Source organism: Caloenas nicobarica, chromosome 4 (genome assembly GCF_036013445.1).
Source record: "Caloenas nicobarica isolate bCalNic1 chromosome 4, bCalNic1.hap1, whole genome shotgun sequence".
NCBI classification, from domain to species: domain Eukaryota; kingdom Metazoa; phylum Chordata; class Aves; order Columbiformes; family Columbidae; genus Caloenas; species Caloenas nicobarica.
The window spans coordinates 49,562,790-49,577,270 of NC_088248.1; the positions used below are offsets into that span (position 1 = coordinate 49,562,790).

The following is a 14,481-nucleotide window of genomic DNA, read 5'->3' on the forward strand; positions in this document are numbered from 1 at the left end:
AAGGCTTTAGTCCTCCTGATAATTTCAGGTTCAGAATCATTGTTCTGAAGCTGTGATCAATTAGGGATGCTGTCTTATTAGTAAATGAGCAGTTTTTCTGAATTTTTTGAGTAAAAGGATGGAGCACTTTTTTTTACATGCCACAAGCTATGTATTTACTCTGGACCATCTCTAGTCTTCATCACAGGTTAGAAGTTCTAACTATCATCCTCTAGCACTTCTTCTAAAAAAGGTTTACTTTACCCAAATCTACTTTGCTTACTTTCTTGAAAGTTAAATTAAGTTGGTTATTCCTCCAAAGGTGAATCACTTTTTCTAATGTAAAAATATAACTTTTAATTGAAGGGAAGGCAGACCTATTTACAGTAGAAAATTCTTCAGTCTTTAAAAAATAAATCATCACCAGTGACAGCATCTTAAAAACAATATGGAAAAGATACCCTGTATCTCCACTAATGTCCATAAACCAGTGGTATTCCATGTAAACTAGTCTACCCTCTGTGTTTAAAATGGAATGAAAATATTTATTTTTTCTCCTCCTCCTGTTTCAATTTATCTTTATTTGTACTTTACCAAATTGTATCTCTTTTCCGAACTACATAATCACTGTAATTTTTATATCTTGTCCTTTTGTGTTTCCATATAATACAGCCTTTCTCAAGTACGGCATGAAACTGGTAATTTCATTTTTAGTCTGAACTGTTGAACTCACGGTGTTTGAGGGCATTCTGAAGCAGGAAAAAACATAGGGATTACTGATCCTTCCTTTTAAAATAAGTTATATGCACCACAGAGAATAAGAAAAAGTTAATTTTCTTTATTATTTACTGTTAAAAGAGAGAAAACAAAAAAAATCTAAATGTTGTCTGAGATCAAATACAAGTAAGAGTCCTCTGTCCATGACAAGCTGGTAATATTTCAAATACTGTTTATTGCTAAGGGAAAATTTCTAGAGCAGAAAACCCATCCATTTTAAGCAGTAGAGCAGCACCTGTGTTTATGCAATATAATTACTATATATTTTGTTAAAGAGAACTTTGGAAAGATGTTTTATTTTGTGATTCTCCAGTAGGTGAAACAACAGCTTGCTTTCTCTGAAAGCAAGTCGATCCTAATACCACTTATCTCTGAGAAGTGATAGTGCAAACACTCTTTTTCAAGAGGCCTGAACAACTACAGACTCCTTTTAATAATTAGTTTTCAGTAAAGTCAAGTGCTAGAAAATGCAAACTTAATTATTTCACTGACAATGGTTGGAACATGAATGTCTTTTGGACTGTGGAAATACTACACACAAATACTCCAGTCGACAAGGAATCCAAGCCTAGAGCCAGAGGCCTGGAAACTTGGGCTGAAACTGCTCTATAATCTATCATGCTGTTGCTAAGAGGATATTAATACTAGCGTTTAGAATTGCAGTCATGTGTCTGACAATCCTGTGTTTGTACCAGCAGGTCAGTAGACTCATTACAAATTGGGACTTCTCTGTGTACAGCACAATTTAGAAGAAAAAGGATGACAAGGCTACAGTTAACCATTAAGGCATTTGGGCCTGGGAGGGAAAACAGAGGACAATCAAGTCCTTCTTATTAGATGCCATCCTTCGAATCACTCCCTTATGCAGTTACAACAGAAGGAGAATTCACCTTTTAAAGTGAATAATTGTGCCTGTCGGGCAATCCTTTACAATTACATCCAGCGAGAGTTCATTGATTGCATTAAGGATAACAGTACTCCACAGAAACAATCCTCTTAGGCAGGCTACTGCTAAAATCCCGTGTCTCTGTCAGGCAGCTGCCTGCTCTTTGAATAGCCGGAGAGATAAAGAAATAAAAATATTAAAGGCCAAAGCTCTACTGATTTCACAAGGCTCTTTAAAGCCGGATGAGTGATTAGGGTGGTTGTTGCCTGCTAAACACCCATGCCTCAGGTGGAATGCTCCCCTGAGCACGTTTTACAGTGAATGCGAGACCAGTGCCTTGCTTTTCAGCTCCGAAAATATGCCTGCTTAAGCAGCCCCATAGAATTCCAAGTTAAAATGCAAGCCAGAGAGACTGCATGTCTTCAAGGGTTGATAACAAACTAGAATCAAAGCCTTTCTCTTTCAGATTACCAGTAAAAATCTAATCCAGGTCAGTGATAATCCTCCAGCATCTATTTAGCAATGATCCCAGCAGACAGACTGCTACATCACGAAAGTCACTGGTTCTGACACTGCTGAGGGAATCCGCAAAGACTGAATGAGGATGGAGATTCCTCTTTTACTGATTAGCTTTACAAGCAGAACAGGAGAGCTGAACCAAAACACAAACATAGTGTTTTATTATCAGCATCATCATTCATTTGCTATTTTACAAAGTGGTAGAGGTGAGAATGATAACCCTGGATTTAATTACTGAGAGCTTCCCATCTTCTGTGTCTGGGTCATGTTTGTCAAGTATTTGCCAATCTTGTCACTCATCCCTTTCAGAATCCTCAAACAAAATTCTTGGGCTTCAAATTTTTGGTTTGCATCTGTCAAGCAACCCTCTCGCTTCAGATTTTACTTCACTTCTGCACGTCTCCTTGTCTCATTCTTAGCTTTTTTCAGTTCCTGTTCACACTGCCAAGCCCTTCAAATCCATTTTTTTCTGCAGAGTAAAAGTCCATTCTCTCCTTCTTCAAAAGCTTCCTGTGGGTCCTATACAAAAGCTGTCTATACAGAGATGCAGGCTTGGTCCAGGACACAGCCTAGGCAGTCCCTGTTTACAAGAATAAACCCTGCTTTTTACTGAGGGTGTTAACTTGACACAGGGTGGTCTTCTGGTTCCAGCATTACCATTGTGATGGAAACACCTTAGTACCAGCATGCTTTCCCACATGTTCTGGATATTTTTTTTTCTTTTTTTTTTTTTTTTTCTTCCCTTCCTTTTGGAGATTCATGTTGGAGAAACAATTTCTCTCTTTTCTAGAATTCGGAGCCTGAAAATCACACACAATGTGCAACCAGTGTTTTCCATCTCTTGTCATGACTAGCCTACCACTTCCTAGTCTACCAACTGCATACAACTATAGACAATACAGACAGAAAGCCAGTTAGACTGGGATTACCTTGTCTGTTCAACAGCTGAGGAGTAGCGTATGTCCGTCTTCCCTGCGTTAGAGTTAAGAATTCACATTTTACAGGCCTGACCTACCTGGTGCCTTACATATATCCTGGTGCCTTACAAGAAGCATTCAAAAATGCAGGTAAACGTGGCTATGCCAAAAAGAGCTGGAGCGAGTTTAGATATGAAGAGGTAATTGATTAAGTGGGTAATATATGTAAAGTCAAGCTTGAAGATATAGTGCAGTTCCATCCTCTTCTGGGCTATTAAAGTAAATTAATGACCTGGAGCTGTGTAGGGGTTTCCAGAAACAACACTATAATAGCCAACTGGCCACAGTTTGCAGCCTATAGAAGGGGGAGATGTTTATTCTTCGCAAATTGCCTGCTCAGGCACCACATTATATATACTCTATATCTGACAGATCATAGTGCAGAAACAACAACTGAATCTTAGAATAACAACAGTGAGTATAAAATATGATGTTGGCTTGGAAGAGAATGAACCAATCATAATCTTTGATGGGACCCAGATATTTTCAAAATTTCACAGTACTCTTTTCCAGGCTGATAGTTTGGCAGCTGCTCAAAAGTAGCTATTTTGTGCCATTTTAAAGCTCCGAATGTGTGTATCAACCAAGACATAAGCATTCAAACAATCTTCGCAAAATATACAGGGGAGTAAATGGTGTAGGGCGTGACTCCCAGGCACAGAGCTGTGAATGCCAGGCTTTGCTTCACTATCTGCAAGCCATGCCTATAGCCGTGCCGTGGTCCCCAAAGGGAAAATACTTGCTGGTTTCCATCCAGGTCTAGACTGAGACTTTGATGGTGTGCAGGCATTTTCAACATTTTGCAGCTCTGTTCAACACGCTGCCCAGGCAGGGTGGTACCAGCATCCCCTGGCCACCCTGCACAGCCTGCTTCAGGCTGAAGGCTCAGCATCCCCCGTGCCTAGGGCTGCTCAGGGCTTCCCAGCCCTTGTCAATTTATAACACCAATGAGCCATGCTGCCTTCTCTATCAACACTCTTTTGTACATTTCCTGGAAAAACTACTTAGAGCCTTGCTGGTTGCTTTTTATAAACATCACTATTGCCTAAAAGGCCGCCACGATTAGCTGATAGTCATTAAAAATCACAGAGGAGCAGAGGGGACGTAAGCCATTAGATTGTCTTTGACCGCACCAGCTTTGTGAAGTTCCCATTGACGGTCCGCTATGTGTGCAACGAGTGGGGGGAGTCTATGTATGCGTGTGTATATGTCGCTTTCTGCTTGTATTTGTGGGTTGTGACCAGGTAACCGCACGTGGCGGCTGCGCCTGCCTGCGCGCAAGCCTCCCTCCTTGCGCGGAGCGGGGCGCGGGGCGCGGAGCGGGACGGGCGGCGGCGGGGCGGGCCCTGGGGGCGGGGGAGCCCGAAGGGGCCGGGCGGCCGCGCCGCTGCTCCGCGCCGGGTGTCAGTTGCGAGCTGCCGCCGCGCAGGCAGGGGCGCAGGCAGGCAGGTAGTGAGGCAGCCCCGCAGGCAGCCCCGCGGAGACACCGCGGAGGGACCGCGGCAGAGACCATGATCCTCACACGTAAGCTCAGGCTCTGCCCGATGCGGGAGGTGGCGGCGGCTGCGCGCCGGGGGGCGCAGGCTCTGCGCATCGCGGCCAGCGTTGCCGAGAGGTGCTTCGGGGGCTGGTGTGGGGTTTAGGGGCACTGGGGTCCGTCTTTCGTGATCCCGCAGCGCTGGCAGGGGCGCGGGCGGGCTCCCTGGGGAGAGGGGCGGCTGCCCCGTTCCGCGGTGCGGAGCGTCCTCAGCCGCGGGTCTTCGCCCCGCCGGCCCGCCCGCGGTAGCGGGGGTGAGAAGCGCCCGTCGGGGCGGGAGCAGCCCCAGGTGAGACGGGAGCCCGGAATGAGTTATCGCTGGGAAGCGGCGGTTCGGTGCGGCTGTGGTCGGGAAGCGCGGGCCGGAGGGGTTAACGTGCGCACGACCTAAGGCACGGAGCCGCGGAGGAGCCGCGGGCGCGGAGCGGTGCGCCGGATGCGGCCTCTATGCAGGGCACCGTGGCCATCTCTTCTCTCTCTTTTTTGGTGTTTCGTTTTTTTGTTTGGGGTTTTTGGGGAGTTTTGTTTGTTTGTTTTCTGGGAGTCCTAGCGAGAGGGGAAACGTCGAGTTTCTTTTGAAGTTCTTCGTAATTAGCCCGATGGCCTGCAGGAGTCCGGTGGCTCCCCCCGTGCGGCGGTGGCCAGCCCTGATGTCACCCCCGGCGGCTTTGATCCCCCTGGAGGAGCGGCACCTCCTGCCACTCGGGATCACCCCCCCACCCCTGGCCCCCTTTTCCGGGCAAACAGAAAACCGATGCTGTTTTCCAGTCGGGCAGTTTTACCTTCCGTATCACTCCCCCCTTTTTTTTTGCAAACAACCACCAATGACCTACTTCCACCATAACTGTGAAGTTGTTGAGCGATGCGTTGCCATTAGCCTAATGAGCTCTACTGCTAGTCAAGGGCACTTACTATTGGTACAACAATCTTTCTATTTTTGGTCTGAATTTGTTTGTTTGTTTGTTTTTAAAAATTTTTAATTAACTAGGTCAGAAGGTTCTGCCTGATGTAAGTAAAATTACATTCCCCGCTCTTTAAATTCACGCATGTGAATTGGAAGAGCAGGGAATGTAATTTTACCTTAGCCATCAATTACAGTTGATTTTTTTTTTTTTTAAATAGGAGTAAGTGCGATCTGTTTGAATTTCCCTGTCCTGACCAGGAAACTCCCAGCAGCAAATCAATAACAATGCTCCGAGTCAGGTTGTGTTTTAAGGCTGTTTGTACTGAACTTCAAGAATAGACAAGCAGCTTTCTTACAAGCCTCTGAGTATGAATCTATCAACAGTTCAGTGCCAGACTCATTCAGCATCTGTCTGGCAGCCAGGGTGCAGCTGGCTGACAGCACACGGAGCTGGTATTAGGTGCCTCTGTTGATTCCTCAGCTGTAGCCTGCTATCTTGTCTTCCAGGTATCCTTATTGATGTCCCGTAGGCATCCTGATCTGCATCTCCAGTAGGAGTAACAAAAACCAGAAAGGCTGGGAAGTGGGATGATGTCTCTGTAGCAAATGGGTTTGGGTTACTGCTGCAGTTTGCCTATGGAATCCTGATTAAGGCTGAGATTCTTTGATAATGGGATACAGTATGTGCAAAAGAAGATGTAGATATTGTTTTGAGAAGATTCCTTTCATCTCCAAGTTCATAGAAATCAAAGCATTTGGAGCTACTTTTTGTAACCTCTAGGACTTCCTGTTCTCTTTATCTTCTTTTAAAACAACTTGGTTTGTTAATTGATTTTTTGTTAATCAAAAGGAAGTACAGACACATTATTTTAAACACCATGGAGCTATTGTTAAATATCATTTCTAAGTGGCAGTCAAAAGCAAAAATGTATCATGTCATGCTTCTATTTGGGATTTAAATCGCAGTTGTGTAGTTTCAATCTACGATTTTTAATTCCTGAGTCAGGGTCTTCCCAGCCAGTTCTGCAGCTGCCCTTGCTGGGACAGAGAGAAAATCTGATGCTGGTCATGGAAACTCAGAAGTACTCTATGTATTTTGTGTGTGGTGGGGGCAGGAAAAAGGTACTGCAGTTGTCCTTATGCACTCAAATGTTTATAATAGGATTCCTAGAAGAAGGAGATGAGACTTTTCTGGTTCTTCTGATTCATTACATTCTAGGCAATGGTTTGTTTGACGCATGTGAATTTATGAGTTCTGCAAATATTTAGAGATGCAGTTTGCTTGATAAAGTTTTTTTTCTTCTGGCCAGTATACCACAGTATGTTATGTTTGGGCTTCTTTAGAGATTCTAATTTCTTTTCTAGCTCCCCTCTGATGGGAGTTGTGCTGTTGGTTTCAGCATAAACACAACTGCACCTTGGGCTGGTTAAAAGGAGATGGAGGAAGAGAACTCATGTGCTTAACAGGATGGTCCTGTACTGTAAACAAGCACTTTTCATGCTTAACTATCCTTCCTAGCAACAGGAAGAAGGAAATGAGGCTATGCAAAAGGACCCTGACACATTTCAGACAATGCCAGACCCACCCTAGCATTCATACAGTATAGCCAGAAGACTTGGGGAAATAAAAATAACTTCAGATGTTTCCCCTTCCTTCCTGTGCATATTGTAGAAATACAGCAATCAAATGATCTGCAGTTCACAGAAAACTTGATGGTTTCATCTCCACTAAGTAAAGAGATGATGTCCCTATATACTTCATTGGGTATCATATTGTTCTGCTTACTCAGTGTTTCAGGGCAAATGAATTACAAAACACTGTATCCTCTCTAGTGATGTATTGAGTGTAGATTTCTGCTAATTTTGGTAATTTCAGCATTCCAGGACTATTTCTTGCTTGTATCTATGCTGCCACTAATTCTGACTGGTACAGGCTGGCAAGATTGTCTTGCATGGTTTTTTTGTTTCCAAGTTTTTTCCAGTTTTTTTTCTTTTTACCCTTTTATTTTCTATTCTATTGTCCCTCCTCTCCTGTTTTAAAGAAAGAACAAAGCTGTCTTCCACCAGTGAACAGCAAGTCTCATGAAAGGGACACAGTACTGGGCTGCAATTGGAGCTTTCTGGTTCTTTGCGCTGGACACTTACTCTGCCGTATTTGCTGACACTGAGTACTACCCTATCCCACATAGCATACCTTTGAAATCAGTAAGTCTATCAGTATACTGTACCATTGATATAACTAGTAGAAGTAAAATAAAGTCAAGAATGACTTAACCAGCTAGCTTTAATTCACTGAGTTTCGTTATCTGAAAGTTACAGGTAATACTACACACCTTTCTGAAGTACTTTGTTGTCTTTAGAGGAGCGTGCTAGCATTGTTATTTGTGAGAATGAATATTCTTTCAAATATTGACAAGTATTTGTTTCCCTTGAGAAGGACTGTGTTAGATGAGACTGGATCAGAAAAAATCTTGTCTGGTCTCTCTTTTAATGGAGATGCAATACGATGGCCCACTTATGGTGGGTACATTGTTTTAAAGCCCAAAATGGTGCAAAATTCCTTAGACTTGGTTTTAAATATAATTATTTTATATTTATCTGAAACTGTCCATTCAAATGATCATCTCAGTCTGTGAAAGAACGCTCCTGAGGAGATGCATGCAAGACATTTGCTGAAGCCAGCAGTGGACATAGATTGACCTTCCCCAATCTATTCTTATCACTCGCTGAAGATTCAGGATTGAGAAAAATATATCCCCTCTGCATTCTTGTGTTTTGGGGACAGTCTTTCTGTGACCCTGTGGACACACAGAGCTGGATGCTGTGCTGGCCACCCTTTCCTCTGCTCTCTGTATGTGTCTCTGATAACCAGTTTCCTGTGCGCTGTGAGATACAAGAAACTTTCCAGTGTAAAGCTTCGTCATCTGTTTTAGCTTCCCTCCTTCTTCACAAATGTGGTCTCTCTCCTTTCTGCTGCAGTGATGTGTTGGCTTTGCAGTGCTACCATGGCTCTGCTGTATCTAGATCATTCTCTTATCCCCAAAGTTGAAGTTGCAAGATGTGACCATTACATCAGAAACTGAGAAAAGCATTTTCAAGTATGCAATATCACAGAATACTGTAACTGCCTATAATATCTGAAAGTAGGAAGTTCATAGTAATACTTGCTTTGGGAAAAATCCAGGTTTTTGTCTTTAATTCTGATTTAGGGAAAGAGGCGTTCAGCTGGCACACATCCAGCTTTGTGCCTCAGGTATTTCTGACCTTTTGTATCCAGTGTTGCATCATCCACACAGGGTGCAGTTTGGGGACTGGGTCATCAGTGAGGTAAGCACTAAATGGTTATGATGCAAAGGTTGCCCTTCTTCCATACAGTTCTTTCTATGTGTGTGGATGGTTTTGAGGTTGAGGCTTAACAAGCTAGAAGATATTGTCTGTGTAAAATCTGCTTTCTCTTGTATGAACCATTGAGAAAGCTCAGATCAGCTCTTATACCATTTCTTAGATCTGAACAGGTAACCCAGACTTTGGGCACTTTTAGAGGAAGTCTCTGTCACACTCGACATACTCAGTTTTACCTCCCTCCAGAGCCTAATGAGCCTTTGATTTGAGCATTGCATACAGAATATTAATGCTGGACTTGGGAATAGCAATGGTTAATGTTTGCCCTTCAGTACGTTCTCAAAGGTCATTCTAACCAAGTCAATTCTGAGAGAAGGTTAAAGTCATCTTCTTTTTCCCAGTCTTTGGCGGAGGATTCGTTTCTCACTCTGGAATCTGTCAACATGACCTCCTTCAGAGGATTTGACTAACTGCCCCAAATAATCCTCCTCCAAGACCACCCTGTGTTAATCAGGCCAGATGAATAACCCACGTGCCCAATTATTTCTTAACTTTTTTTAAGTCGTTTGACATCTTGTTCCTCTTCATCTGTGAACCTTCCTAAAAACGAAGGGGATAAAACCATCTTTAATCTATAAAAATAATTGTTCTTTGGCAGGAAAACTGCCATATAAAGCTTTAGTTTTCTGTGAGTTTTAAAATTTATATTGCATCATTTTCTAAATTTCTTTCTTAATCCTTCTGTATATGCTCAAAATGTAAAAAAAAAAAAAACCCCAAACATAGGAATAAATTATGATTTACATTAGTGATGATTCTTTTGTGTCCTAAAACACGCTTTTCCAAAGTCTTCAACAAATTAGGAAGCAATGCAGCTAACTTTGAGCAGTTAGGAACATACTTAATAGTGTGAAAATAAGCAGCAATTACAATCTCTTACAGAGTGTATAGGGAAAGTGTTTGACAAAGGCATGGGGAGGATCCTTTATCTTGCTACACCTGTATTAAATCCTGAAATGGTGCTGCTTTGGTGCTTTCCTGAGCATAACAGTTGCTCCAGGTCTTTTTGACAGAGGGGACCTCTTGCCAGCCTGGGCATGTTCTGGGGGTGGTGGCTGTGTCCTCTCTGGCCTCCTGCCATCAAGCACTGTCCTTCCTTGTGCTCTGATGAACACCTGGGCTGTTCCCCATGCTTGGGATGGGGCTCACAGCACAACTGGGCTTTGAGAAAGCGCAAGTCGCATTTTAAATATATATTTTTGGTAATAATAGCGAGGAGAGCTATGAAACTGATCACCTTTATTCCTGAAAAAGGGTATGGTTGGGTTGTAGAGACCCATGGATCCATGATGGGAATGGCTAGATTCCTCTGAAATTCATGGAGGGTCCCGTTGATTTCAGCAAGTGTTGGCTCAATCACTAAACATTTTAAACATTTTCATCAAATACTGTTTCTCTTGTTACGTTTTGATCTGAAAAAATTTAAAGTGATTTCACCATGCTGAAGACTATGAAAAGGAGATCCAAGTTAATTAGATTTTTGGTTCACAAAAGCAGTATTGTGTTTCCTGTGCTAGCCAAGAGGATTGGTGAGCAATTAAAGCTGTTGTTTTACGTAACCTGGTACAGTTGCGGGGGCGAGGGGGAACAAAATTACGTACAGCCAACATAAACCTATGTGGATGTTTTGAAAACCTTTTTTTTTTTTTTAATGTAACTCTAATCATTAAAGGGATAAACAAATTTAAAACCCCGGGAGTGGAAGTAAGCTATTTACTCATTTCCAAAAGCTCTGCTGAAAAAAAGAATAGTATTCCAGCTTCCTGATTTTTTTCAGGGAAACTATCAATATATGATCTTAAACATCTGTTTCCTTATTTCTTCTTCTTCTGTTCCCACACAAATTCCAAACATACTCTGTTTCTTCTCCCAGTGTCCTGTGGTTTATACATAACATCGGCAGCATAGTTACTGTTTTGCTGCAAGGCTCCATAACTTGAAAAAGCCATTCCCATGTTTAACCCAAAGCCAGCAGGAACACCAGGAGAGTGTTTCTTCAGTTGTCATCACATAGTTGAGAAATGTTTGAGTAACATTGCCCACCACCACCTCCTTCTAGGGTTTTTATTACTAGAAAGCAATATATGTATTGGGTCTCATGTATGGTTTCTTTCAAGAACTTGTGGGGTTTTTTTCCACCAGAAAGTTTTTGATAAGAAATATTTTCTTAAAATTATGTGTGCATCCATATCTGCTTGAATTGACTGCTGAGGCGTGTGGCGTTAAGTGGAGATCACAACATGTATCATTTGACTGTGGAAGGTAGGTTGAAGCACAGTGAAATACAGGAGCACATCAAAATAGGCAGCTGCTATTGTAAATATATAAGTTGTGCTTCCAAGGCGAAAGGAGAAAAGGGACCCTTCTCAGGAAGGCAGTTAACTTTCACTTCAAAACCTGCAAGCTCATCATCAGTTCAAAACTCTTGGACTCACTGGTTTGTCCAGAAATTAATCCTTCATGGGCTGAATGTGTAAGACTAATATTTTAGGATAGTGGTATAAGATTGGATTGTTCTCCTAGAATAAGGAGAGATTCCAACCATGTTAGACATTTGGCAAGAGCTTTTAATGGGATTTTAAGAATTCTCTAGCTTTTAGTGGTTGAATGCTTATTGACAAACTTACCAAGTTTCAGTGTTTGTTTTGAGGGCATTATCCTTATAAAATGCCGTTCTTCATTAATTACATTTTTCTTTCTTTAGTCCTTGCTGCTTTCGTGAAAGATGTGGAGCACTGAGTTAATGATACTGCCTAAGGAATATTTAGCTATATAGGCTTGATAAAAACCAGACTTATGAAAAGGAATTTAATTATTTTCAAGCTATAGTTGCATATCTTCAAAGTGAAAACCATCTGAGGCTGTGGACACATAGCAGGCTAACTCTTAGGAAGTCACACTGTCCCAGCTTTAAAGGGCTGCAGGCATATGACATTACACAGAACTTATTTATCATTTTCAGTGCCTGGCCTGCTCATTTGTAGACAGCTGCCATAGTGCAGTTTTTTCCCCAGTTTGTCTCAGATTTCACAACTGTGTTCATATATCTATAGACTGAGTGGTTGGAATAGTGTGATCAAATCTAGTGTTGGGACCGCAATTCACATGTCAGGGATGTAATTCAAGCACCTGGAAAAATTATTGTATTTGGGCAGTGGAATTCTATCCAGAGAAGAATATTTTTCATATATACCACAGCTGGTCTTAAAAAATATGATCCTGAATGATCTCAAGTTTCTTAATAGCTCAGGAGAGTACTTTGGAGTTGAACACAAATTTGCAAAGCACCAGAGATTTCAGAGGGACACAGTATGTAGCGACAGGTAGTTTCTTATACAAACAGAAGAGTATGAGCTTCTGAGCATTCAAGCCCTTTCACAGCCATTGAACTGGAGTGTCAGTCCTGGAGAGGAAAGATTCCTCTTTGTGTTCCAACTGTGCCTTAGAAAATGTGCAAGTAACTTTTAGAGGTTTATGTATTCTAGTCAGGAGCAAGAGGGCTCATCTCATTCATGGTGAGAAATCACATTCTCTGCATCACGTGGAAGAGACTCCTGCAAGCTAATTCAGGAAGATGATTTTGTATCCAATTTTTACTTTTTATTTTCTTTTAATTATTATTATTATTTTCTGGAAAAAAAAAAAATCAAATAGTGAATTTCAACCAGAGTGACCTGGTCAAAAATTATGACTAAAAAGAATGCCAAGCAAACCAGTTGTTAGGTGTGGCATTGGAGTGAAACTTCAGCAATGAAGCCCATTTTTGCTGAAACTTGATTTTAACAGCGCTGATTTCACCAGTCTTCGCTAGAGATTTTTACAATCTACTCTCTTAACAGAGCCAAAAGGTGAGATGAGTAGACCTGATGTGTGGAGGTGCTAATATGGCTATAAAGGTGTCTGAGTTGAGGCAAGAGGAAACCATCTGCTTGGGAGAACTGTTCCTATGATGTTTAGCACTTAGGTGAAAATGGAGCCAATACATGACTGTACAAAGATACATCTGCTTTGCACCTTGTCCCAAAGACCCTGAAAGAGCTGATGCTTAAGTTGTATGCTATTTCATGGAAACAAAAGGCAAGGAAGAATAAGAAAATGAAAAAAATAAACCCTTCCAACTTTTTAATAGATCTTACTGCTCCTAGCTAGACTGCTATGATTATTGTTTTCTCAAAGGGCATTTTTGTGGCATCAGACTCTGCAGGTTTTATTTTCTATAGGAACGCAGGTATCATCCAACGAACGACTATAGACATTTTAGAGTCCTCCCTTCTGCAGTTGCAGTATCAAACAAGGTGTGAATTGAAATATTTTTGCTATGAAGTTTTAAAGCTGCAAACTTGCCAAGATTAACCAAAGTTAAACAAAAAAGGAAGTTAGAAATTTCCATTTTCACTTACCAGTTTGGGGAAGAATTGGGTCCTCCTAACCCCCCAGGAAGTGGGTAAATAAGAACTAATGGTTCCCAACCATACACAAAAGGAACTCCAACCCTTGATTTGAGCATGGAGGCCTGCTTTGTGAAATGGACTAACAAATAAAGCTGTTTCCAATAAAAATTTCCTGTTTCCTTTTCAACACGTTTGCCTGCTGTTTGCTTACACGACACTAAGAATAAAGACTTCATTGTACTCCTTTTTGGGGTTTTTTGTTTTGGCTTTTTTTGTTTTGTCTTGTTTTACTTTCTAAGAGAATTTCTTGTGTATCAGGACATTTAGAAATAATAGTGTGATTTCTTTCTTGCCAGCGGTTCTTTCATACCAGAACCTCCTGCTGCTGAGGGAGGGCACAGGACGCTCATCTGAAAAGCTGCACATACGTTTCTTGCCTGGAATGTATACTGAATTGTAGTTTATTGTAAAGGTTTTAACTGGCAAGGATGTTTGATTCCGAAAGGAAGTGGCACGGCAGGGATGGAGCGGGGAGGAGGGAGTGAGACCCGTCCCTTGCCCACAGCAGCTTCTGTCTGCTCAGCTGCCAGGTTTTCATCGGAAAGATGCTCACGGTGGGAAGTCGCTTTGCATATTATGGCAGATTAATTAGTGCTGGAGTAAGGCTTCCCTAAAATGGGTTGGAAAGCAGCACAGGGTTCCTCTGCAAGCTTCCTCTTCTCTCTGTGTCTCCCAGCTGGCCCCAACCAAGCAGATGCTTTGCTCAGCAGTGAGTTTGTAGCTCATCTGTAACCTGGGTCTCCTGGGAGACCGAAACTTTTTAGAAGGAGGGGGAAAACCTGATTTTGGAAGCTCTGTTCTTCTCTCTTTTGTCCCTCATTATCCCAGTTGCCATTGATCCAGATGACAAGGTCTTGCACGTATTCCATTGTCCACCTGGATGTGAAACCATGGCAGCTGGCAAACCAAGAGTCCCAGGGCTGATGCTGCTGAGCTGGGAGAAAAGCTGGTGTTTGGAAAGTGTGGGAATAAGTGTTTTCCTCTAGCGTAGTTTAAATGATTTGGCCAGAACCTCAGGTTTAACTAATGTATTTTATTCTCAAAGGCAG

General features: G+C 42.1%; 1 protein-coding gene across 6 annotated transcripts in view; it reads left to right on the forward strand.

Moving 5' to 3' along the window:
* The window catches only part of DLC1 (DLC1 Rho GTPase activating protein), a 231,692-nt gene that overhangs the window by 187,592 nt on the left and 29,619 nt on the right, over positions 1–14,481 (forward strand). Inside the window, exon 1 of one of the 6 annotated variants that reach the window (XM_065633238.1) lies at positions 4,575–4,662. The exons of the other annotated variants lie outside the window; for them this stretch is intronic. Within the exon in view, the coding sequence (XP_065489310.1) occupies positions 4,650–4,662 (13 nt within the window). The 5' untranslated portion in view covers positions 4,575–4,649. Of the gene's footprint in view, positions 1–4,574; positions 4,663–14,481 lie in introns of those variants that run through there. 6 annotated transcript variants of the gene reach the window in all.